The sequence below is a fragment of the Camelina sativa genome, chromosome 9 (assembly GCF_030686135.1).
Source record: "Camelina sativa cultivar CO46 ecotype springtype chromosome 9, ASM3068613v1".
NCBI lineage: Eukaryota > Viridiplantae > Streptophyta > Magnoliopsida > Brassicales > Brassicaceae > Camelina > Camelina sativa.
This window is the reverse complement of record NC_141888.1, coordinates 23,597,454-23,623,062: the sequence shown is the minus strand read 5'-3', so window position 1 is coordinate 23,623,062 and position 25,609 is coordinate 23,597,454. Positions and strand designations below refer to the sequence as shown.

The following is a 25,609-nucleotide window of genomic DNA, read 5'->3' as shown; positions in this document are numbered from 1 at the left end:
AGCGGGCCTAACAGAAACAGGTTTAGCATGTTTTGACAGGCCTAGATTCATAAAACCAAACAAAACAATTTTGGTCCGGAAACAAAACGACAACGTTTCAGAACATTTGGAAGAAAAAAAAAAAAAATGAAAACATAGAAATAAAAACCCTAGATAATAAAGGTCTTCTCTTCTCTCTCAACGCCTCTCCGCAGCAGTTGCAGATTAAATTGAACGGCAAAAACAAATCCTCTCCGGCCAAAACGGTAAAAATTTCATAGTTCTTCTACTTCATCTATATATCTCTCTGAATCCCTAATTTTGTGGGTTCGCAGAACATAAGATGTTGGGAGATTTGTTTTAGTTCTGTCTTGATTGAATCTGTCACTTATATATATATATCTGTGGGTTCTGCAGAGCGATTGTAACAAAAAAAAACATGGCGTATCAAGCGATGAAGCCCACGAAAGCTGGTTTGGAGGAACCCCTTGAGCAGATTCATAAGATCAGAATCACTCTCTCTTCCAAGAATGTCAAGAACTTGGAGAAAGGTTTCATCTTTTTACCCTTCCTTAAGCATCCTTTGATTCTCTGTATCTCTCCTAGTCCTAGAGAATTTGAGTTTTGGTATATAAGATTCGTTTTTTTGGTTGAAGCTCTCTGTTCAGTGTTTAGAAATGTAGATAAATCGATCCTAAAATGGCTCAAGATTCAAAGAGCTTTAAGAGGATCTAATACTGAATAGTCTCTCTGATGCATTTGTTTGATTGGTTAGTCTCTGATGCGTTTGTTTGATTAGTGTGCACTGACTTGGTCCGTGGAGCTAAGGACAAGAGGCTTAGAGTTAAGGGACCAGTGAGAATGCCCACTAAGGTTCTCAAGATCACCACCAGAAAGGCACCTTGTGGTGAAGGTAAACTCTCACATCATTACCTCTACTTCTACATAATTGGCTTGATGATAGCTGGGTCTTACCTCTAAGGAAAATGCTATAGAGCTATTTGCTGTTTTCTAATTTTTGGAAATCTTTACACTGACTTATGGCTGTTTCGTTGTATAGGAACCAATACTTGGGACAGGTTTGAACTTAGGGTTCACAAGAGGGTGATTGATCTCTTCAGCTCCCCTGACGTGGTTAAGCAAATCACTTCGATCACAATTGAGCCTGGTGTCGAGGTCGAGGTCACTATTGCTGACTCTTAGACGAACACTTGTTCCAAAAACCGCTTCAAGAAAGAAAGAATGTATTTCATCGTTTCTGGTCCTACTTTTTTTGTTTCTGGTTAGCGCAACCTTATGTCTTCTTGGGTTTTGATAGTTCTGAGGTGGTTTTGTCTATCATATTTTCTTCATCTATTAAGAGACCTTAATGAACCATTTCAAGATCTTGATTTCTTACATAATTTCATTTTGTTACACTAAAGAGTAAAAATATTATCTTCAATGTGGTAAACGGAAATAGAACTAAGATTGTTTTGAGTTGAAGGATTGTTGACAATGTACTGTGCAAATAGATTTTGAGACTTCCAAGATCACGCATGTACTTTGTGACCAATGGTCTCATTTTCCATGAACCAAAATCTTCAACATCCCTGAACTGATGTAGATGATGTAGAGAGATATGTATAAGGGTAGTATAAAGAAGCAGAGATCAGACTGTATTTTAAGTAGCAGTAGGATTAGATCTTTATTTTACCTTCATTTGGTTCTGGATTCAGCTGGCCACTCTACATCAGAGAGTGTCACACTTTCATACATTTTTGGTTATTATGTATGATTGGTGATTTAAAACAAGGAACTTCAAGCTTCACCTATCCATATGAGGTCATGTTCGTTTCTTCATTTAGATTCAACATTCAGATGCATCCTCAAATTTTGAATCAGTTTTTGCATCGGGCAGTTGTATCGCAGTACAAAGTTGTTCGTTCGTCAAAAAAAATTTAGATGCAATCGTATATCAAAATCACTTAATGTGACATATTGTAAGCTAATGAGATTTTCTATCGATCAAGTTACCTTTTTAAAGTATCAAACAAAATGCGTTTTCCAAAGATCAAACGAATCAACAATTATACGTCTTACTGAATAATAGCAATCATTGCAACACAACACTTGAGACTAGAGATTGGTATGATCAATCACGCTTGAAATAAGGTTTGAGATAACTAACAAATAGATAGTTGAGCAAGTAGTCAACGATTTCGGGACATACATTTTTCATTACAAACACCCATTTCATCCAAGATGGCTCCTCTATGTATGTCTCTCCTCTGCCAATACCTCGGAAGATTGATTTTGCGCATCTACTCACTGATTCGGATAGAAGAAAATCTGAACCATACTATATTTTTCAAGAAAGCAAACAAAAAGACATAATTAATAAAATATCACATGTATATTATGGTATTAGATTCATGTACAAGTGTTTTCTTACTTACCTTTTCTAAACAGTGAGGAGTGGTCATATCTGTTGATACAACGCCTGGAAGAACAATTGTTATTTTGATATCTGGACTGAGCTCTATTCTTAATGTCTCAAAGAATCTTAATAAAGCTGCTTTGCTTGCCTTACGAAAGTAACCAAGTAACATCAATACTAAGTTGAAAAAAAAAAGAAAAAAAATTGTTTGTGCTATTTAAATCAAATCTTACTGAATAGATGCTTGCCAATGGCAAAGGTATATTTGCTGAACCTGAGGCAATCACAATGATTTTTCCTTTGCTCTTTCGGAGATGAGGAATTGCAAAATAAGTGATATATGTTGTGCCCCAAAAGTTGATGTCCTTAGCGTGTATACACACAAATTAGATAAAGTAGTCAATATAGAGTTTGATTATTGATTTTGTGTTTGAAGAAATTGATAATTTATGGATTACCATCAATATAAGTTTTGTTAGGAAACTTACCATTATAGAATTAGCATCTTGAATTTGAGTGAAATCTTCGAAAAGAACAGTTTGAAATACACCAGCATTGTTGATCAGGTGGTCAACTGTCCAAATATGATAACTTGATTAGAAGAATATGTATATCTATCTACAGTTTCATTATTATTTATGTTGTATACATATCAAAAGTTAATTATAACTTAGTTTGGATTTGTATGTAACAAAGTGGAACAAAAGTATACGTACGTTTCCCGAAGTGATGAACCGTCTCATTGATGAACTTCTTGCAGTCCTCAACCTTAGCAACATCACCAGGTATGATAATGACGTCTCCCGATCCTAATTGGCGTGATGTTTCTGCTACTATCTCTAGACGATCCTTTCTTCGAGCAACAAGAGCTAAACATGCTCCTTTTTTTGCGTACTCGTATGCCACATGCTTTAGTTTTTTTTTTTTTTTTTACCAACCCAACAAAACAAACATAAATAATCTCAACCAATATATATCATATCAATTTATGTGGATCTACTGTATGTAAATGAATTATAAATATGATGCTTTAGAATTATTACAAGTAGCGATTTACAGCTCACTACTGATAATCTAGATATATCATCAAATAAATGATCTATGTCTTTTAGACAGTACACATATAATTTCAAGAGACTCCACGACAATTTAGGACCTCGAAACCATAAACAAAATCAACAATTCACGTGTGATTCTTTATTATACATATACACACATATACACATATAATTGAATGAGTAATAGAATAAGAAATAGCAATATAAATAGCAATATATCGTTCATAAGGTATGTTTTTTGAGGAAAAAAAAATATAGTTATATATCCGTATACATGTAGTTCAAATAGATGATTATCCAACAGCACACATGATTACGAAAGATTAGTAATTAAATCAGTATACATGTAGAATTTTTTGCAAAAGTTCTACAAAAGTATGTCTTCTCGACTACTATCGTAAATTACTTGGTATTGGTCAATAAAAATAAATAGAAACTCACTTAACGCAAAAATAAAAGAAAACGAATTAAACATATGTTAACAAAAGGCCATATAGCATTCAAAGCTAACTAACCTCTCCGATGCCAGAAGAAGCGCCGGTGATGAGAACTACTTTTCCGGCTACGTTTTCGAAGCGAAGGTACTTATGAAGATAAAGCACAAGTTTGACCAAAAGATAAAATGGATAAAAGAGGAAGAGAAAGATGATAGTAAGAGGAGGAACAAGCAGATTGAGAATGGTGGTAAGCATATCCATGTTGTTCTTTGGCAGAACCAATACCACTACCTCTCTACTTGTCTATGGGTATTATAAATGTTCAAACTTTCACTTTACAGAAATAGTCTGTTTTAATAGACACAAAAGGAGACGAAATAGATGCAAGTGGAATTGGCTGGTGCACCTACCTACTTAAACTTTTAATTACGTTTAGGAGATTTTAAAGTGTTGAGCGATTTGAAAGTATATCAAAACTTAAATCATATAAATTGATATTGTTAGGAGTTAGGACTGTAATGTTTAGTTATTTTATAGAATATTAGTTAACAAAAATATTTTTTTTCTTAAATTCCATTCACATATAACGTAGGAGATTTTACTGATTTTTATTTTTTTTGAAACATACGAGTTTTGTTCAACGTAAAACGAATGTTTTTGATGCGCTACTAAAATCTTATAGTTTCCGCTCGAAAAGTTAATGTTGAGAATAGACAACATAAAATATATTTATGTCAACACTTGAGATTTTGTTTATGAACACATGTGAAAGTGACATTCATGAATTAAGCATTACGATTAGTGCTCATGTATCGCAATAATCCATTAGTCAATAGTAGCATATTTAGCTATGCACGTGTTCGAGGTTGATGACGTATCGACTCCATGTTTCGAACTCTGGGGACCAAAAGACACGTGGAACTTTGACACTGGTCAAAATGTCTTTGGGATGACAAGAGATTGTCATTGTAACTCAACTAAAAAATGGAAAAAATAATCACATGACTGCGCGGAGAACACAATATATCGTTAGTAGGACGAAGTGGGATTTCGAGTTTAAGTCGACTCGAAAGAATTTGCGACACATTTTGAAGCTAATATAAATGTATGTACAAAGATCTTATAATGATACATACCAATTCCAGAACAATTATATCCAATTGAATCACCTTTATTTATACGAAATGTTCGATTCTAAAACAAACTGAAACAAATATGAAGAAAGGGAAAAAGAGAAAGTAAAAGACTTAGATGTAATAACAAAGTATAAGTTTCATGTCCATAATGACAACACAGCCATAGTTGAAGACTAGAGATCTTGGATAGATCGATCTAATCAATCACGCTTGCAGAAAGGTTTGGCATAACGAACAAATAAATAGTTGACTACGTAGTCAACGATTTCAGGACAAACATTTTGTGTCAAAAGAATCCATTTTATCCAAGATGGCTCTGCTATGTATGTCTCTCCTCTACCAATACCTTTGAAGATCGCTTTTGCGCATTTACTAACTGATTCCGAAAGGATGAAATCTGAACCAAGCTATATATTTTATATAAAGCATTAACACACATAAAAAATATATTTTCATATATATAATTAAGGTCTAAAAATATTGTACAAATGTTATTACTGACCATTTTCTATAAATCGAGGAGTGGTCATATCCGTAGATATATATCCTGGCATCACAATTGTTATTTTGATATCCGGACTGATCTCAACTCTTAACGTTTCAAAGAATTTTAATAAAGCTGCTTTGCTTGCCTATACATCATACCAAAGAAATATCAATATATCATATAAAATATTTCTGTACATATGAGAAGTATGTAAAAGATTTTGTAAGGAAAAAGTTACTGAATAGACGCTTGACGATGGCAAAGGTATATTTGCCGAAGCAGAAGTAATCACAACGATTTTTCCTTTGCTTTTTCGAAGATGAGGAATGGCAAAATAGGTTATGTATGTTGAGCCCCAAAAGTTGATATCCTTAAATATACATTACACAGAAATTATATAAAAACTGAGGTGAAATGTTTTTGTCTAGAAAACTAGAATTTTGAAAAATTGTTTTTTTTATGTATTTTACATTTTAAGAGTGATCGCAAAAGCAAACCAATACTTTCAAAGAGAAATTTAGCTAATGTGCTACATCGGACAAACTAATACTTGTGTTTGAAGCAATCCAAATTATGTTCAACAACAGCTAAGCATTTTTCTTAATATAGAGACTATTAATAAAATTGTAAATGGAGAAAGATACTCACCATTATATGATTAGCATCTTGAATTTGGGTGAAATGTTCGAAAAGAACAGCTTGAGGTATCCCAGCATTGTTGATAAGGTGGTCCACTTGATTAGCATAATGGTTACCAATTTGACCAAAAAATCATAAAAAGTTAGAAGTTCATAATCATAACAGTAATATAGATAATAATCCTTTTATTCGAGTACGTACGTTTCCCGAAATGAAGAATTGTCTCATCGATAAACTTCTTGCAGTCATCAACATTAGAAACATCACCAGGTATGATGATGACATCACCAGATCCTAATTGACGTAGTGTTTCTGCTACTATCTCTAGACGATCCTTTCTTCGAGCAACAAGAGCTAAACATGCTCCTTTCTTTGCGTATTCGTGTGTCACATGCTTTAGTTTTTGGAACCCAACAAAACAATGAAACATCAATAATAGGATCATGCTATACGAAATTGTTACAAAAAAAAAAAAAAAAAAAACAATATCACGACGCATAGTCGTCTAGCTATCATCAAATAAATAAAGAGACAACTCAATCCATCAAATAAATAAAGAGACAACTCAATCCATAACACGTTAGAGCCTCAAGAAACAATATATATACTAGTAGTCACTCCTCCGTGCTATGCATGAATTTAGTTTACATTGTTTTTAGATATATTTTTTTTTTTGTAATTTCGGAGATTGTTAGTTAAAACAATATTAATTAAATAAAATATTATATAAGATTTGAGATATGAGGGTTAGTAAAATACTAAAATGTGTATCTTTCTATTTATAAGAGAAATTGTAGTTAAGAGCATATGAAAAATTTATTATTTAATTGGATAATAAATGCACTAATCTTTATATCAATTAGGTAAATGTAATTTATACTTTCTCTGGTTTTTTACTTGTCGTTTAAGGTATCTTACACAAATTAAAAAATTATTAAATTGTCTGTTTTACCCTTTATTAATATAGTTTATAAATATTTCATTGGTCAAAACTTTTAAACAATAGGAATAAAACTGGAATATTCACCTAACATTTTCGTTGAAAACCTAAAACGACAACTAAATTAAAACAGAGGTTGTATTTCATTGTTATAGGAGTCACATAAACTATGTGAGAGTTATAGATATGCAATAATCATTACATATTAATAAATTTTCTTATATATGTAATATTTCTAAATACTAATATTAATCATTCATTGCATTACTATAAATATTATGAAAGTTACAAAAATGAGTGTTAGTACAAAATAGGGGATTGATGAGATGAAATAGAAAAGTTAATAAGAAAATATGTCAGGTTTATAAAAATACATTATTGTGAATTAATAACTAAAATTGTCTATTGTTTAAAATATGTATTCAAGAGTTATATATTATATATATAGATCTATGAACGGATATCTTAGCTAATCAAATCATTAATTTAAATATATATTCACTTCTCTCTTTAAACAGAAATATATACAGTTATCTCTTTATCAAAAAAATATATTCAATTCTCATTTAGTTATTTAGAAATTATATTATTAAAATATATTTTAGTTTATTTTAAATGGATTGAAAATGAAATTAATAATATAATATCAAGATCATGTGAATTATTTATATTAAAGTGTGGAAATAAAACAGCCAATTATTACTCGACATTATCCTATACAACCCAAATATTATAATCTTATATCCTTAAACTATTTAATCATCAAATTATTTGTTAAGCAAAAATTTTATTATGCAAATTCAATTGAATAAATTTGTTACACTAAACATTAAAAGAAACAAAATGACAATTGTGAAAGAAGAGAGCATCAATTGACAATCTTTTAGAGCTTTCCAAAAGAAAACTTTACTTTATTATTAGATGATATAATATAGTAAGGTTTCTTTCAACTATTACTCTAAGAATCCGATGCCAAACATCATTATATATAAAAATTCTTTTAAAATCAAATACACATGAAATTATTTATTTTCTTTTATAAATATTTTAAAACGATTGCATAAATCATCAAAAGATGAACAATAGTAAAAATAATTTACATTTGTGGAAAAAAATATTCAAGACTTACTAAGATAATATCTCTTCTAAAGTTAGGAACTTCCAAAAAAACAGATGATCCAAACAACGATACTATTGTTACCGGTGTTTTGTTGTTTGTTGGAGATTGAATCGAGGATAGAATAGAAAGTAAATATTTTACTTTTCACAATAATCTGAAAGTGGATGTGTTTGTATGGTAATAGATTGTTTTTAGAAAACTAAACTTTATAGAATGTTTGAGCCTTCAAGAGAGAGAAGGGATTGAAATCAAATATGTATGATCATAAATTCGCAAGTTTCAAAATAATAAGCTAAAAATGAGATGTAATATAAACAAAAAATAAAAATTGAGGAAATAGTGGGTAGATATAAGGCAATGCATAAAATAATGGTATTATTTCAAATCAAAACGTAACTGATTATGTTCATAATTTATTCTGAAATTCCTAATATGAAAACTTATAAATACCATGATGTTTGAAATAATAAGTGTAAATCGAACAAAATAATTATAGAATTAGATCAAAACTATCTCACAATCTTAGGTAATTTTCCAGAAAGTAAGCTCAAAAATTTAATTTGATGTAAACAATTTTTTTAAATTTAAACTAATTTAATTAAATAATACCATCCCACCATCTTACTTAAATTTGATTCCGCTTGTCTCCGTGAAAATTATATAGATTTAAATACAGAAATTAAACCCAAGAATTCAAACCTATAGATTAATTTAATGTTGGTATAGTTCCAAGATGAAACCAACCACATATTAATATATAAGATGGCTCTAGATTTTTGGGACTGCATATGTTTCTGATTAAAGGAGGAATTTGTTTTTTTTTAATGGACATGTAGTTAATTAGGTCCAAACAAAAAAATACATGTGTTAGAAATATAACAAGCCAAGTGTTATCTGCTTAGCAAAAGTTGAGAAAAACCTTCTCTTATATATATATATATATATATATATATATATTAATATATATAAATATATATATCTATATATATAAAGTTGGCTTTTTCTCACTTCTTATGCAGCCACGTCAGCAACTGCTGATTTAATTTTTTGGGCCTATTTTAAAAACTTACTCATGAAGCAGTTAAAAACCATGAACCCATTAACACTTTAAAGCCCATATCAAACCCAAATTTGTGAGATGCCCTTGGAACAACCTTCTCTCCTACTCGTATGTGCGACCCTTTCTCCCACTACTCGAGACCTTTAGGCTGCCGTGTTTTCAATTTCCATTGTAACGGGTTTTGCCGTCTTCATATGTGTGACCGTTTCTCCCACTCCTCGAGACCCATAGGCTGCTGTCTCTTCAATTTTCATTGTAACGGGTGTCGTTGAAAGGTCTCTCATCTAATGCTTAGCCCACTACACATTACTTCAATTGAGGTAAGTCGCAGTCTTCTATAAAGCTACCATTTGCAACTTCATGATGCTCAAATTATACTTTGTCTTCTACTTTTTTTCTGACTAATATGAATACCTCTGTTGTTTCATTCGCTGACCTCAAAGCTGGCCGTCTTCACCAACAGATTGTGGGAAGGATGCTCTGTCACTGGCCTGCTCGCAATGTCAAAAAGGAGGCCAACTTATGGGTGTTGATTTCCTTCTCATTGATGAGAAGGTACCTTCCATATCAAATATTGTCTTCATTTCATCTGATTTATTTACGTGATCTATTCCAAATTTTCACAATTTTGACAATAAATATCCTTTTAAATGACTCTCACTTATGTACATCATCTATTTCAATATTGATTTCCAGAGTACTGTCATGCAAGGGTCGATCAATGTCACCTACCTTTCAAAATTCGAGAATTCTTTGCGTGATGGTGCAATATATCAAATTTCCGGCTTTGAAGTCACTAGAAGCAATTATCGTTTTAAGCTCACTGATTTTCATTTCTCAATACAGTTCACACCTACCACTGTCTTTGATGAGGTTGACGAGTCTGTCTCTCGAATTCCGAATGAACATTTCCGTTTTCGGAGTTATGAGCAATTGGTCTCTCTTGCAAACACCAACATGGAGCTCCCAGGTTTGTCCATGTTTGAAGACTTTCAATACACAGACAAGATCTAATAAGTTCTGTTTTCTTAATTTGTTTATGAAAAGTTGGGTTTTTGAAAAACTACTTTCGTCAAACAATTAAGTATTCATCTTTCTTGTGTATGCATAATGTCGCCAATATAATACAGTTGTTTAAAACCTGATGTTCTGGTGTTGATTCTGTTTTTTTAACTTAAATTAGATATCATCGGCCAAGTATGTTCCAGCAAAGCTTATCGAAATGGGATGACACAAGTTTTGGAGAGGATGTTAGTCCACATCAGTCTTGAAAGGTATGTTCTTCATTGATTTTGGCTTCTACATTTTTTTTTATGAGCTTCACCACATTTACCCTTTTATGACAGTGGTGAGAAAGTTCGATTAAGTGCATTTGATGAACATGCAACCTCATTGGAGAAGGTATTCAACGAGAAAGAGGATGGCACTCATATTTTGTTAGCAACGAATATTGATCCTAAGATATTTGGAGGTGAATCATTTCATATTCTACATTATTTGTTGTTAAATCCCTGTTCATTTAGTATTCAAATTTCAAGTGATCTTAACCTTGCACCACAGCTAACTCAACGTTTCTCTTCAGCTGAACTTTACCTCAATGCTACGTCTGGTACTAAATTTTATACTGATGGAGACGTTGCAACCACACGAAAATACGCTGAAAGGTATTGAAAGGGATGCTTTAATATTCCTCTATATTTACTCATTCATATTATGTAGTTAATGTGCGTACATCACTGCCTAACTACATGACCAAACAGCCTAAAGCTGAAAGAAACAGAAGGCACCAACTCTATTGCACCATCTCATGGAGTAGAGAAGATTGAACATGTATCCATTGATGAACTTAATCAGTTTGTTGCAACTGCAGATCCACAGGTCTATTTCCGTAGATCTTTGTATCATTTGATTGTGCATAGAGAACCATTAATGTCATATCAATATCATTTTCATCTTAATGTTTTAGATCAAACAACTGACCCATTAACAAACCCCATATCTTTCTGTATTTTTAAAAAATTAGGAGGCTGAATTCCTTTGCAACGCAACAGTGACTGACATACAAGCTCAACGTGGCTGGAGTTTCATTTCATGTGCCGCATGTGGGACAAAAATGGTGAAGAAGTTGTCCTCACTAACTTGCAACAACTTCAAATGCGGCTCAACGACAGCAATAGGAGATGTCAAGTAATATTACAAACTGCTATCCTTCTTTCCCTTTTAAATCATTTGTTGTTTTTGAAACCGATATCAAGTCTAACCATGCCATCATTTGGAAGATACCGTGTGGAACTGGTTGTTCACGATGGGATAAGCACCGCCGTCTTTGTAGCTTTTGATAAGGACATGGTGAAGTTAACCAACATACATGCAACAACCGTAGCTTCCCAGCTGGTATGTATATAATAGACGAATCTTTTGAAGTTTTCTTATTCTTTCAACAATTTTAATTTCAAAATTCACCAGTTATGTCGGTCTGAATTTCAATTTTCCTTTTCGCCAGGCTGACAATGAGCACAACTTAGAAACTGTTGCTTCTATACCCAAAGTCGTTTCTGAAATTGTTGGAAAGAAATTCACATTTCAGATTAAGCTCACTTCTTTCAACTTCACTCCTCATCACCAATCATTTACTGTATCACGTATCTATGAGACTACCGAAGTCCTTTCTGGCCCAACCTTCAAAGAGGTAATCTGTTGGCACCTTCTCTAACAACCCTGGAAGAAATGATCTCATTTTATTGTTCACTAATTAGTTTTAATATACATAGGCACAAGGTGGAGATATTGTGGATTTAGGAGTTAAATCACCAGCTACCAATCCAACACATCTCCAGATGTCAAGCACATCTTCATCAATTGAAAAAGAATCACAGGAACTTTGCATTGATTCTGGCGATTTAGCTGAGGAAACTTCATCTTCAAGTGGAAGGAACAAGAAGCAGAAGAAACAAAAATGCAATTAGCCTATTCGCTTATCTATTTTTCGCCATTTCTTATTTGAAAAAACCTCTCATGCATTATCCCTTATTTGAAACAACCTCTCCTGCATTTCATAAGTGGACAAGTGTTGTTACTTTTGATTTGAGCTGAATTTTCTTGAGTTATTCTATGAGTGTTTTCTTAGATGACATGCTCTACCTTTGTAATCAACTAATCCTTTAGAATATATGCTTTCAAAATGTGTTGTTATCAGGGAAGTTATGTATCTTTGGGGAGCTTTTTGTATATTTACGCTGAATGGGGAGCATTTTTGTATCTTTCACGATTAAGGAGAAAACATTGTTGAGTTTGTTGATGGTTGCAGACCTGGATATGCTTGAATTGTGTAATGGAGGTATGATTAAAGAAGCTAACAGAGTCCATTTCAGCATATGGTCAATGTCAACGGTACGTAGATTCTCATACAATCAACACTCCTTTCAATCAACATGTATTAATTTTGAAACCAATACTGCATTTCAGGGTCATCTTCTACTAGGTTGTGACATAAGAAACATGACGAAAGAAACAATGGAGATTGTTTGGAACAAAGAAACATGTATTAGCCCATAGTCAGCATAAGTGGGTAATGGCGGGACGATTAAAGAAGAGAATTTACTCCATTTCAGCATATGGCCAATGTCAAAGGTACGTAGATTCCCAAATTAGAACAAATCCTTTTCATCAACATGTATTTAGTCTGAAATTAATACTGCATTTCAGGGTCATCTTCTACTTGGTTGTGACAGAAGAAACAATGGAGATTGTTTGTAACGAAAAAACATGTAAGCATGACCATAGTCAGCTTACAGACTGACTTCCCTTCTGTTGAACCGTGGACCATCGTCAGCTTACAGATTTCCATTAGTGCTCTTTGTGATGATCTATCCCAGCTCTTTTTCATTTCTCAAACCTGTAGTGTGAAACTTGTGTATGTAAATAAAGAAAGTTAGTGTGGCTATGTTGTATTCTTACATTTTTACTGTAATAACAACTAATATAGTGTTATGTTTGTTCCCACATAATATAATATAGTGTTATTTTGACATCAGTTCCCACATATTTTCTCCAATAAAGTGTTATGTTTGTTCATATGTTTGTTCAAAATGCAAATAAATCTCAACTAATATAATCCAATAGTGTTGTCGTTGAGTTTGAAAAAATTTTAAAAACACAAAGTCTTGCCCGTATGTGTTCCAGAATGGTTTAAAAATAGCCTACATGCATGAGAAGGACCATAGATAAAAAACAGAGTTTTTAAGTATTGTAACAGAGTTTTGAGTCATATACTGAAGCAAAAATCTTATACAACCATCATTGCTTAATAAATGTATCGCTAAATAAATATTGATACTCTATTATTATACATACCTTTCCATCTTACCTATGAGGTTACAAATAATAAACAGCTTACTAAGAAATTTAAGAAGCACATTATCTAACACTAATTTAGCTATTGTGTTCAAGATTCTTCTCAAATTTAACAAAGGGATTGTTAACATTATTTTCTTCTTCCGTTTTTCCATATTTTCAACAATTGTAGTCAATTTGGAAACCTGCAAAGGTTTTACCAAAATGAAAGAAACAGTGAGCGGTGAAGGCAGCAGGAAGAGAAAGCAGAAATCCAGTAAAGAGAAAGAAAAATTGAACACAGACAGAAGTTTATTTAAGAAAAGTAAGCTCTATATTGTTCATGTTATTTTGCTAAAAATCTGACATTTCAGCTTCACATAGATAGTCACTTTAGAAATTTTAAAAGTTCTGACATTGCTCATGTTACTCTTACAGATGGAAAGCTACGCCAACCATGGCTAAGTGAAAAATACTTCACCGAATCACCAAATTTTACAAACCTTTCCCATGAATCATTAAAGAGAAAAAGTATATATAACCACTCTATACACAACAGTATTGGTTCACTTAGATATCCTCAGGTCTCATATTTCCATATGACAATGTCCAGGTCAATGTACAAGAGCTCGAAGATTACGACTTGCAATCAGGTTGGCGAAACTCAAAAAAAAGAAACCAAAAGGTTGAAATAAATATTCTAATTTCCATACTTAATTAATAATTATACTGTTATTATTATGCTTTCTTACATCCCTCATAAACTAACTAAACATAAGTTCCAACTAACCTCTATAACGATTGCAGAGCTATCTACCGCCACCAGTATTGTGACCTGCCAATTTTGTGATGCCTGCTATGGAAAAAAGAAACGAGAAATCAAACATTATGTTGTCAACAAGGTCGCGTAAGACTACCAAAAGTTCGTGCACCACCTCCTGAACTAGAGAAGCTGTACAATGAATCATCAGATTATCGTCGTAACATGCGTGTACTGAACTCGATGCTAGCATTTACATCAACTGGTGGGAAAGTTGATCATACAGTGACAGGAACACAAGGACCCTATACTTACAGAATCCATGGCCAAAATTACCACTCTATTGGGTCTCTATTACCAGAAGATGGGAAGCACCCGTCTTTTCTACAGCTTTACATTTTTGATACAACAAATGAAATCAAAAATCGTATGCAGAAGATGCCAGCGGGAGGTAAAGGGAAACCAGTTGATGAAGAAACTGTAGGTATTTTAATAAAAATGCTAGATAGAACAAATGAACTAGCAAAGGTTTTCAGAAAAGCAAGGGATAGGTATCAAGATTGAAACAACCCGACCCCTTTTTTTTTTTAATAATTAAAAACAATATATAATTAAGCATCCCATACTACTTAATTAACCAACCCAAACCACAACTCAACATTAAACCAGCAATAACATTAAGCACAGCAGAAACATACCAATAATACAAAACCAACAAATCATCAATACAATAACATTCCTAACCATTCTATCCGGCAACCTACCATAACACTAACCAAGGTTCCAACAACATAACCAACAAATCCAATAACACAAAAACGAGACCCTAGATCATCCTCCTCCTCATCGCCATGATTCCATGATCACACTTTTGCCTTTACCTGCACACCACAAACAACAATTGAGATGCGTAAGTATTATCATAAATACTTAGTGAGGCCGTCCTCCCATCTACTAGGTTATACACACAAGCATATGAGACCCTCATGTTTAAGCAAAACAAACAACACACAACAATACATCAAACCAGGAAAACAAGTCTCGGCTGAGACCAGTGTCGACCGATGCCTCACGGTGTCGATCGATACTACAAACAATGGTGTCGACCGATGCTAAACAGTGTCGACCGATGCCTCTTCTGCAGACACGATCTGCGCGAACACGAACGTCGAACTCCCCTTCCAAATCATCTCGAATCCGTCTCAAACTCACCCAATTACCTCGGAAATCACTGGGAATCACAAAAGCAACGAACCCAAGCAACAAAACAACACAAACAGCAAAGAAAACACCCAAACAAGAGAGATCTCATGCTTAGATCAACCATGGTCAAGCACTCACCTTATCAACTGATTATAACAACAAATACAACCAGTTGAGACCCTCCTAACGTCTGAAACAACCCAGAAACGCCCTACAACAAGCCACACAACCAAAAACGACTTATAGCAAAACTGGAGAGAAACATCAGAAAAGAACAGTCTCAAAGACGAAACCCTAAAATAAACACCAACCGTTAACTATCAAATCGCTCCGGTGAAAAGCTACCCCTAGACGTCACGAAGCTTCCCACAAAATTTCAGCACGATCGGGCACCACACGAGACCACGATCTCAGTTACAATCTCCGATGGTCCCAACTCGCGTCTGAGAAAACGTGTCTCACGAAACTGTCAATAACTCATCGAGTTTAAATCCAAATCTACTTCTGTAAAAAGGCGAATGACGATGAAAGACTTGGAAATAAACCTACTAAATTTCATTACCTTTGAGAACGATTTGATATGTCGAAACTATTTCCTCCCAAACCCTAACGATTCTGATCTTTCTCCTTTAATCTCCTTCACACCACAATAGGCTCTCTCCTCTCTCTCTATCTCTGAAAACGGCGAAAAGACACCCTAAAACCCTTAATTTGTCGCTTCTCCACTTATAACACGATTTAGGGATTTTCCTTGAACCAAACCGAACCAAACAGCAATTAAAACAAACCGGACCAAACCAAAAAACATGGTGTCAATCGATACACCAAGGGTGTCGATCGACACCCACACCAAAACCTTAAAAATTGGTTCGCGGATGTTATAATTCTCCCCCACCAACAAGAATTCGTCCTCGAATCCCGCAAAATCGTCCAACTGTCAAGGACCTCCGTGCCACCGTCAACACGGCCCGCACGTCCCCGACTGGACTAAATACCGTCAGCCAAGGTTTCCCGTTCACTATCGCAACAGTCCGCACACCTCCGACTGAACCATGAGGTCTCCCTCTAGCCAATATACTCGCATCAAAGACACTATTTGCTCACAACTCAGTGCTTCCCCGTCCGTGGTCGCAATCAACGAATCATGCCGGCTCGCTATCAGGCCAACCGCCTTAAACTACGGCATCCAGGAAGTCACTCACACACACTCCCCCCGCTCTCGGGTTGCAACCCTCGAGACATACCGGCTCACTGCCAAGCCGCGGCTCACAGCTACGGTATCCAGGGAGTCTCAAATATCCCGCTCTTGGGTCGTCACCCTCAAGCACGCTCTCGGATCGTCATCTGAAGCCTCATACCACTCCCACTCTCTGACCACAAAGTCCATCGAGCTATCGGTATCACATGAGTTGGGCCCACACGGCCTTGAGAAAAACAAACCTGATGCCATCGAGTATCTCCCGGCTAGATCTACCTCAACACTTCCCACAAATATTTCCCTTTTAAAAACTTTCTAATTCTGGAAACTTTCCTTTTGTGGAAACTTTCTATTTATGGAAACTTCCAAAAATAGAAACCCGAGCTATTTCTCTTTTTCCCATGACGACAACAGTCAAACATAAAGGAAAAATACTCATCTTATTAATCTCAAAATGTCATAATCGTTACAACCTCAACGAAAATACAACAGAAACAATAAGATACAACAATCCAATCCATCAACCCGCATTCCGAGCACCACCTCATCTTAGTACTGAGTCGCCCAACCAACCACCCCTAAGCGACCAAGTATCAAGAGAGATGGGCTGGAATACTCCGTACCCACTCCAGCCACGGACTACAACTCAGACCCGGCTAGACAAGCTCAAGTTGCGGCCTGCTTCTCAAACCACTTCTTAAACCTTGCATTCATCCTCGCCTCAGGCTCCCAAGTCTGCTCCTCTACTCCATCACAGTCCTACAGGACTCTCATCAAAGGAATTTTCTTCTTCCGAAGTTCCTTGACTCTCCTCCCGAGTACCCTCAACGGTCTCGCCTCCAACGTCATGTTGGGCTGAAGATCCTCAGGAATCTTAGGCAACAGCCGGTCACCCTCGTGAAGACACTTCCTCAGCATCGACACATGAAATACCTTGTGGAACGCACGCATAACCTCAGGCAACTCCAGCCGATATGCCACTGGTCCCACCCGCTCAACCACTCTGCACGGACCCATGTACCTCGGACTCAACTTAGTCTCTGACAATGACCTGTTCGGACCCCGCAACATAGCCATCTTGAGGTACACTCTATCGTCAACCTGAAACTCAAGATCCTTTCTCCTCTTATCAGCATAGCTCTTCTGCCGATCCTGAGCCTCCCTCATGTTCAGCCTCAGAACCCGAATCTTATCTGAGGTCTCCTGAACAAAATCCGCACCATATATGCTCCTCTCCCCCACCTGAGTCCAACATAATGGTGTACGACATGGTCTCCCATACAAAGCCTTATAAGGAGCCATCTTAATACTTGCCTGATAACTGTTGTTGTAAGCAAACTCTACCAGGTTCAGGTGATCTGCCCAATGGCCACCCCAATCCAACACACAAATCCTCCAGCGTCTGGATCGTCCTCTCAGACTGTCCATCTGTCTGGGGATGATAAGCTATACTCATATGCACCTTAGTGCCCATCTCTGCCTGAAATACCTTCCAGAACACCCAAGTGAACTTAGAATCCCTGTCAAACACAATGCTCGCTGGCACCCCATGCAATCTGACTATCTCTCTCACATACTTCTTAGCCAAGACCGCTGCTCCATCAATCTTCTTAATGGATAGAAAATATGCTGACTTAGTCAACCGGTCCACAATAACCCAAATAACATCAAAAGTTTGTGACACTGGCAATCCTACCACAAAATCCATTGTGATCATATCCCACTTCCACTCTGAAATGGGTAGACTCTTTAGTAATCCGCTTGGAACCTGATGCTCAGCCTTCACCAGCTGACACACGTCGCACCTCGCGACCCAACTAGCGACAACCTTCTTCATCCTGACCTAATGATAGTACCTCTTGAGATCACGGTACATCCTAGTCGCTCCTGGATGAATAGAAAAACATGCTCGCATGAGCCTCCCTCAAGATCTCCTATCTCAAATCCTCATCCTTGGGCACACAAATCCGACCGTGCACCAAGATAGTACCATTAGTTGAGACCTGATACTCTGAATCAACATCCTTAGAGACATTCACCAGCCCCAAATCCTTCTCCTGAGCCAACCACACCCTGCTCAGAAGATCCGCTCCATAAGCCGCCTCCTAACCCAATGGTTCTCGAGGAACCACACACAAGCTCAACGCACTGATCTCTCCTACCAGAGACTTCATCTCATGGTCCTGTAGTAACCTATCAAACCAAGGAAACTCCTGATCTTAGTGACATTCTCTTGTCTAGGCCAATCCCTGATAGCCTGAATCTTCTCCGGATCTACAGAAACTCACTCTTCAGAAACAATGTGACCCAGAAAGCCCATCTCACGCTGCTAAAAACTGTACTTGCTCCACTTAGCAAACAACTTCTGCTCCCGCAGCTTCTCCATAACTGCCCTCAAATGCACTGCATGCACCTCAGGACTCTTAGAATAAACCAGGATATCGTCGATGAAAATGATGACATATACATCCAGAAACTCCTAAAACACACTGTTCATCAATCTCATAAACACTGCTGGCGCGTTAGTCAATCCAAAAAGCATCACCACAAACTCATAGTGCCCATACCTCGTCCTGAAAGCAGTCTTCCTCACATCTGCCTCATCTATCGGTATCTGATGATAACCCGACGCCAGATCTACCTTAGAGAACCGAGTAGCACCTCCCAGCTGATTCAACAACTCATCAATCATTTGAAGAGGGTACTTGTTCTTGACAGTGACCCGGTTCAAACCCAATTAGTCAATGCACAAGCGGAAACTCCCATCCTTCTTCTTAATAAATAACACCAGTGCTCTCCACTGTGATACACTAGAACGTATAAATCCCTTGCTGCATAAATCCTCTAGTTGCTTCCTCAGCTCAACTAAACAAATACTCAAGTATGCCGACATCAACTCGCCGCCACCTAAATATCAACCCTCTTGTTCGTCCAAGAACCTCTAGTAACTTGCCACTTAGGGAAACTTCCCCAAGATAACTTATTCCAGAAATAGCTTTTCCACTTGGCAATTTTCCACAGTAAATCATCAATACGAGCGTAATAAAACAAACAAGTACCATACGTTCGCATATTCTGATTCACCGCGTCAAATGCTTTGCAGGCAGCTAACTCAAACCACTTGACTTATTCCCTCCAACAAGTTTACCAAAACCTTGGATCTAGCAACCCTGTCCAACTCCAATGAACTTCATCCAGCATCGTTACAACGATTAGTTTATCCTGCCATGAAGGCTTTTCGTGAACTTATGTATCTGGCAAACATGCCTCTCCCGGCTCAATCCTGCTGTAACTCCCCTTCCCGGAACTCCGGCACCACCGGCCTCACAATCCTGGCACACAGCCAAACATTCATAAACGCTATGGTCATAAAACCTTGTCCCAAAAGTCAACACATTCAAAACCCGAGATTAAACCACCGTCAATCTCTCAAGGTCTACATTCAATCGTTATGTTTATACTCACGTCCTAGGAATTTCTTGCTCCCAACTCTTCCACTCTTAGGTCGCAACCTTCGAGTCATACCGATCTCACTCTTCGAGTTATACCGTCTTCGAGTTATACCGTCTTCGAGTTATACCGTCTCACTCTTGGACCACAATCCTCAAGATCTCGGTATCAGGGGAACTACTCATCCCCTCAGGAGAACAACATCCCCTCTGCCACTCTCGGAGCCCTCAGCCCCTCGAGCTATCGGTATTCAGGGGAATCACCATCCCCTCAGGAGCAATAATCCTTAACGACTATAAACATCTCTCGACACAACTACCTCCTGTGGTCCGAGTATAACATTGCAATGTTACACCTGCCCACTCAACTTATATCCAACTGGATTAACCACCAAGCAGAGAAGTATCTGCTCCAACTGCATATGTCCACCTATCCGCCTCTCTAGGCCCGATACCTCTTGAGAATAATCTCATACCGGTCATCTACAACCGCTCCATCCTCTTAACATAAGGTGGAAAGTCCTCAACATCCGCAGCCCTCGACTGCACCCCGCCACATGCGGCACAACTGGAGCCTACACTGGTACCCCTCTCGGTAACCGCTCCAACAGCACGCCAACAGATCCGCCAAGCGATCATCTCGACCCTGGGCTCCACCTGCTGCAACCCCACACCTGGGTTCCCAGCACCCCCGGCACGCTCACCGGCTAATCCCCTCTGGTCCTGATACGCTTGCGACCCTCTGACGTACCTCCTCGTGGAACTCTGGACCACACACTTGCTGGCCTCGGGACCCGCCCGACAATGACCACGACCACGTCCCCGTCCACGACCAACTACTCAAACACCTTAACCACTGATCTTCCAAGAGCAGAGGCTAACAAGCAGAAAACAAATCAATACCACACAAAGAAACATAACAATAACTCACCGTGGAATCTCATTGAAGGCTCGAAGAGGATGTAAGCATGCAAATCTCAAACTCCATGCCACACAAAATTGACTAACTCACATAATCAATTCAAGCATGCAAATTCCAAACATCTACAGCACAAAGCCTAGTGAACCCAAACCTAGAACCGTAAGGGCTCTGATACCAAAATGAAACAACCCGACCCCTTTTTTTTAATAATTGAAAACAATATATAATTAAGCATCCCATACTACTTAATTAACCAACCCAAACCACAACTCAACATTAAACCAGCAATAACATTAAGCACAGCGGAAACATACCAATAATACAAAACCAACAAATCATCAATACAATAACATTCCTAACCATTCTATCCGGCAACCTACCATAACACTAACCAAGGTTCCAACAACATAACCAAAAAATCCAATAACACACAAACGAGACCCTAGATCATCCTCCTCCTCATCGCCATGATTCCATGATCACACTTTTGCCTTTACCTGCACACCACAAACAACAATTGAGATGCGTAATTATTATCATAAATACTTAGTGAGGCCGTCCTCCCATCTACTAGGTTATACACACAAGCATATGAGACCCTCATGTTTAAGCAAAACAAACAACACACAACAATACATCAAACCAGGAAAACAAGTCTCGGCTGAGACCAGTGTCGACCGATGCCTCACGGTGTCGATCGATACTACAAACAATGGTGTCGACCGATGCTAAACAGTGTCGACCGATGCCTCTTCTGCAGACACGATCTGCGCGAACACGAACGTCGAACTCCCCTTCCAAATCATCTCGAATCCGTCTCAAACTCACCCAATTACCTCGGAAATCACTGGGAATCACAAAAGCAACGAACCCAAGCAACAAAACAACACAAACAGAAAAGAAAACACCCAAACAAGAGAGATCTCATGCTTAGATCAACCATGGTCAAGCACTCACCTTATCAACTGATTATAACAACCAATACAACCAGTTGAGACCCTCCTAACGTATGAAACAGCCCAGAAACGCCCTACAACAAGCCACACAACCAAAAACGACTTATAGCAAAACTGGACAGAAACATCAGAAAAGAACAGTCTCAAAGACGAAACCCTAAAATAAACACCAACCGTTAACTATCAAATCGCTCCGGTGAAACGCTATCCCTAGACGTCACGAAGCTTCCCACAAAATTTCAGCACGATCAGGCACTACACGGGACCACGATCTCAGTTACAATCTCCGATGATCCCAACTCGCGTCTGAGAAAACGTGTCTCACGAAACTGCCAATAACTCATCGAGTTTAAATCCAAATCTACTTCTGTAAAAAGGCGAATGACGATGAAAGACTTGGAAATAAACCTACCAAATTTCATTACCTTTGAGAACGATTTGATATGCCGAAACTGTTTCCTCCCAAACCCTAACGATTCTGATCTTTCTCCTTTAATCTCTTTCACACCACAATAGGCTCTCTCCTCTCTCTCTATCTCTGAAAACGGCGACAAGACACCCTAAAACCCTTAATTTGTCGCTTCTCCACTTATCACACGATTTAGGGATTTTCCTTGAACCAAACCGAACCAAACAGCAATTAAAACGAACCGGACCAAACCAGAAAACATGATGTCGATCGATACACCAAGGGTGTCGATCGACACCCACACCAAAACCTTAAAAATTGGTTCGCGGATGTTACAATTCTCCCCCACCAACAAGGATTCGTCCTCGAATCCCGCAAAACCGTCTAACTGTCAAGGACCTTCGTGCCACCGTCAACACGGCCCGCACGTCCCTGACTGGACTAAATACCGTCAGCCAAGGTTTCCCGTGCACTGTCGCAACAGCCCGCACACCTCCGACTGAACCATGAGGTCTCCCTCTAGCCAATATACTCGCATCAAAGACACTATTTGCTCACAACTCAGTGCTTCCCCCGTCCGTGGTCGCAATCAACGAATCATGCCGGCTCGCTATCAGGCCAACCGCCTTAAACTACGACATCCAGGAAGTCACTCACACACACTCCCCCCGCTCTCGGGTCGCAACCCTCGAGACATACCGGCTCACTGCCAAGCCGCGGCTCACAGCTACGGTATCCAGGGAGTCTCAAATATCCCGCTCTTGGGTCGTCACCCTCAAGCACGCTCTCGGATCGTCATCCGAAGCCTCATACCACTCCCACTCTCTGGCCACAAAGTCCATCGAGCTATCGGTATCACATGAGTTGGGCCCACACGGCCTTGAGCAAAACAAACCTGATGCCATCGAGTATCTCCCGGCTAGATCTACCTCAACACTTCCCACAAATATTTCCCTTTTAGAAACTTTCTAATTCTGGAAACTTTCCTTTTGTGGAAACTTTCTATTTATGGAAACTTCCAAAAATAGAAACCCGAGCTATTTCTCTTTTTCCCATGACGACAACAGTCAAACATAAAGAAAAATACTCATCTTATTAATCTCAAAATGTCATAATCGTTACAACCTCAACGAAAATACAACAGAAACAATAAGATACAACAATCCAATCCATCAACCCGCATTCCGAGCACCACCTCATCTTAGTACTGCCAATAACTCATCGAGTTTAAATCCAAATCTACTTCTGTAAAAAGGCGAATGACGATGAAAGACTTGGAAATAAACCTACCAAATTTCATTACCTTTGAGAACGATTTGATATGCCGAAACTGTTTCCTCCCAAAACCTAACAATTCTGATCTTTCTCCTTTAATCTCCTTCACACCACAATAGGCTCTCTCCTCTCTCTCTATCTCTGAAAACGGCAACAAGACACCCTAAAACCCTTAATTTGTCGCTTCTCCACTTATAACACGATTTAGGGATTTTCCTTGAACCAAACCGAACCAAACAGCAATTAAAACGAACCGGACCAAACCAGAAAACATGGTGTCGATCGATACACCAAGGGTGTCGATCGACACCCACACCAGAACCTTAAAAATTGGTTCGCAGATGTTACAAAGATGGACCAAACTCTGAATTCAATATCAGATTGATAAGCCAAGCAAAGAAAGGAAAACAGTATGACTTACCTACTGCAGATGAGATTGCTAGATTAATAGTTGGAGATTTTAGTACAGCGACTGCTGGAAGAGATGTCATCTTGCAATTTAAGTCTTCTGAATTACAAAGAATTAGTGATCTTCATCCTCTATATATGAGTCTTCAGTACCCTCTATTGTTCCCTTATGGTGAATCAGGATATCATGATGAAATTCCATACCATTCAATAGGACAGAGCCAAGTAAAGAGATCATATATGACAATGAGAGAGTATTATGCTTACCAGATTCAGACAAGATTATCATAAGGTATGACTATCACTAAGGGAGGCAGATTATTTCATCAATACATTGTTGATGCCTACACAGCGACAGAACAAGAAAGACTACGTTTTATAGCTCTGAATCAAAAAAAATTAAGAGCTGATTTATATAACAATGTCTACGATGCTGTTGAAAGAGGAGAAACAGATGCTAAACGGATTGGGAAAAGAATAATATTACCATCAAGTTTTACTGCAGGTCCACGATATATGGTAGAGAAGTACCATGATGCGATGGCTTTATGTAGATGGTTTGGAAATCCTGATTTATTTATCACCTTCACAGCAAATCCAAATTGGCCAGAGTTGACAGAGCATCTACAAACTTATACTACAGAAGGATCGAACTTAAGGCCTGACCTTCAATCAAGAGTCTTCAAAATGAAACTAGACAAGATGCTGGGAGATTTTAACAAAGGACTCTTCTTTCCTGTTCCTGTAGCAGGTATAATAATTTTTCTTAATCCATAACTAACATATACACACAGAGAAAAACATTAAAACCTAAATGAATTTGACTTTCAATTCTGCAGTAGTGTACACAATAGAGTTCCAGAAACGAGGTCTCCCCCACGCACACATTCTATTGTGGCTAGAAGGTACAAGCAAAAACCCAGAACCAGTTGTGATTGACAAATTCATATCAGCTGAATTACCATATAAGGAAACAGATACGGAAGGCTTTGAACTGGTTGAGCAGCATATGATGCATGAGCCTTGTGGTTTAGAAAGACCGTTCTCACCATGCATGGAGAATGGTGCATGCAGTAAAAAGTTCCCTAGATCATTTGTGGACAACACTAGCGTTGACAACTCTGGTTACGTTCTTTACCGGCAACGCAACGATGAGTCCAAATTTGGTTTCAAAGGTGTCACAAGATTAGACAATCGCCATGTAGTCCCACATAACCTCAACCTGCTGAAAAAGTATAAAGCACATATAAATGTTGAGTGGTGTTGTAAGACAAGCGCAGTGAAGTATCTATTCAAATATATCACAAAAGGTGTGGACAAAGCAACGTTTGTAATAGTGAGACCGAGAGAAGGGGAAAAAAAAACACTTTAAAAAAGAAGAATCTGAACCTGTTGATGAGATTAGTGAGTACCTTGATTGTC

The 25,609-nt window shown here is 37.6% G+C and overlaps 4 protein-coding genes and 1 pseudogene across 6 annotated transcripts in view; 3 read left to right on the top strand and 2 right to left on the bottom strand.

Moving 5' to 3' along the window:
• Positions 1–43: 43 nt before the first annotated feature.
• LOC104711194 (small ribosomal subunit protein uS10y) lies at positions 44–1,356 on the top strand. The gene is made up of 4 exons (XM_010427875.3): positions 44–245; positions 397–530; positions 779–892; positions 1,040–1,356. The coding sequence occupies exons 2-4, from the start codon at positions 419–421 to the stop codon at positions 1,180–1,182; spliced, it is 369 nt and encodes a 122-aa protein (XP_010426177.1). The 5' UTR covers positions 44–245; positions 397–418; the 3' UTR covers positions 1,183–1,356.
• A 665-nt stretch (positions 1,357–2,021) lies between these two features.
• On the bottom strand, positions 2,022–4,273 carry LOC147938618 (11-beta-hydroxysteroid dehydrogenase-like 3). Of its 2 annotated transcripts, none has more exons than XM_087467565.1 (6): positions 3,972–4,273; positions 3,115–3,307; positions 2,887–2,972; positions 2,632–2,763; positions 2,418–2,546; positions 2,022–2,320 (listed from the first exon to the last, which is right to left on the bottom strand). In XM_087467565.1, exons 1-6 carry the CDS (start codon positions 4,152–4,154, stop codon positions 2,114–2,116), a joined length of 930 nt encoding a protein of 309 aa, XP_087323691.1. In that variant the 5' UTR covers positions 4,155–4,273; the 3' UTR covers positions 2,022–2,113. The 2 variants fall into 2 exon arrangements, with proteins under 2 accessions (XP_087323691.1, XP_087323692.1); XM_087467566.1 differs by having other exon boundaries at positions 2,418–2,461.
• Positions 4,274–5,229: 956 nt separating this feature from the next.
• LOC147938614 (11-beta-hydroxysteroid dehydrogenase-like 2) overlaps positions 5,230–25,609 on the bottom strand; it is a 39,996-nt gene continuing 19,616 nt past the window's right edge. The window contains exons 2-6 of one of the 2 annotated variants that reach the window (XM_087467567.1): positions 6,357–6,549; positions 6,165–6,250; positions 5,755–5,886; positions 5,535–5,661; positions 5,230–5,438 (exon numbers count right to left, since the gene is read on the bottom strand). In XM_087467567.1, coding sequence (XP_087323693.1) covers positions 5,230–5,438; positions 5,535–5,661; positions 5,755–5,886; positions 6,165–6,250; positions 6,357–6,549 — 747 coding nt within the window. The remainder of the gene's footprint in view (positions 5,439–5,534; positions 5,662–5,754; positions 5,887–6,164; positions 6,251–6,356; positions 6,550–25,609) is intronic. The other variant, XM_087467568.1, reaches the window with a different exon arrangement.
• LOC147938617 (uncharacterized) lies at positions 9,682–12,241 on the top strand. Its single transcript, XM_087464055.1, has 11 exons — positions 9,682–9,830; positions 9,972–10,038; positions 10,122–10,245; positions 10,459–10,549; positions 10,622–10,711; positions 10,799–10,939; positions 11,036–11,153; positions 11,299–11,462; positions 11,555–11,669; positions 11,779–11,964; positions 12,047–12,241. The coding sequence occupies exons 1-11, from the start codon at positions 9,682–9,684 to the stop codon at positions 12,239–12,241; spliced, it is 1,440 nt and encodes a 479-aa protein (XP_087320181.1).
• On the top strand, positions 14,593–24,964 carry LOC147938616 (uncharacterized; annotated as a pseudogene).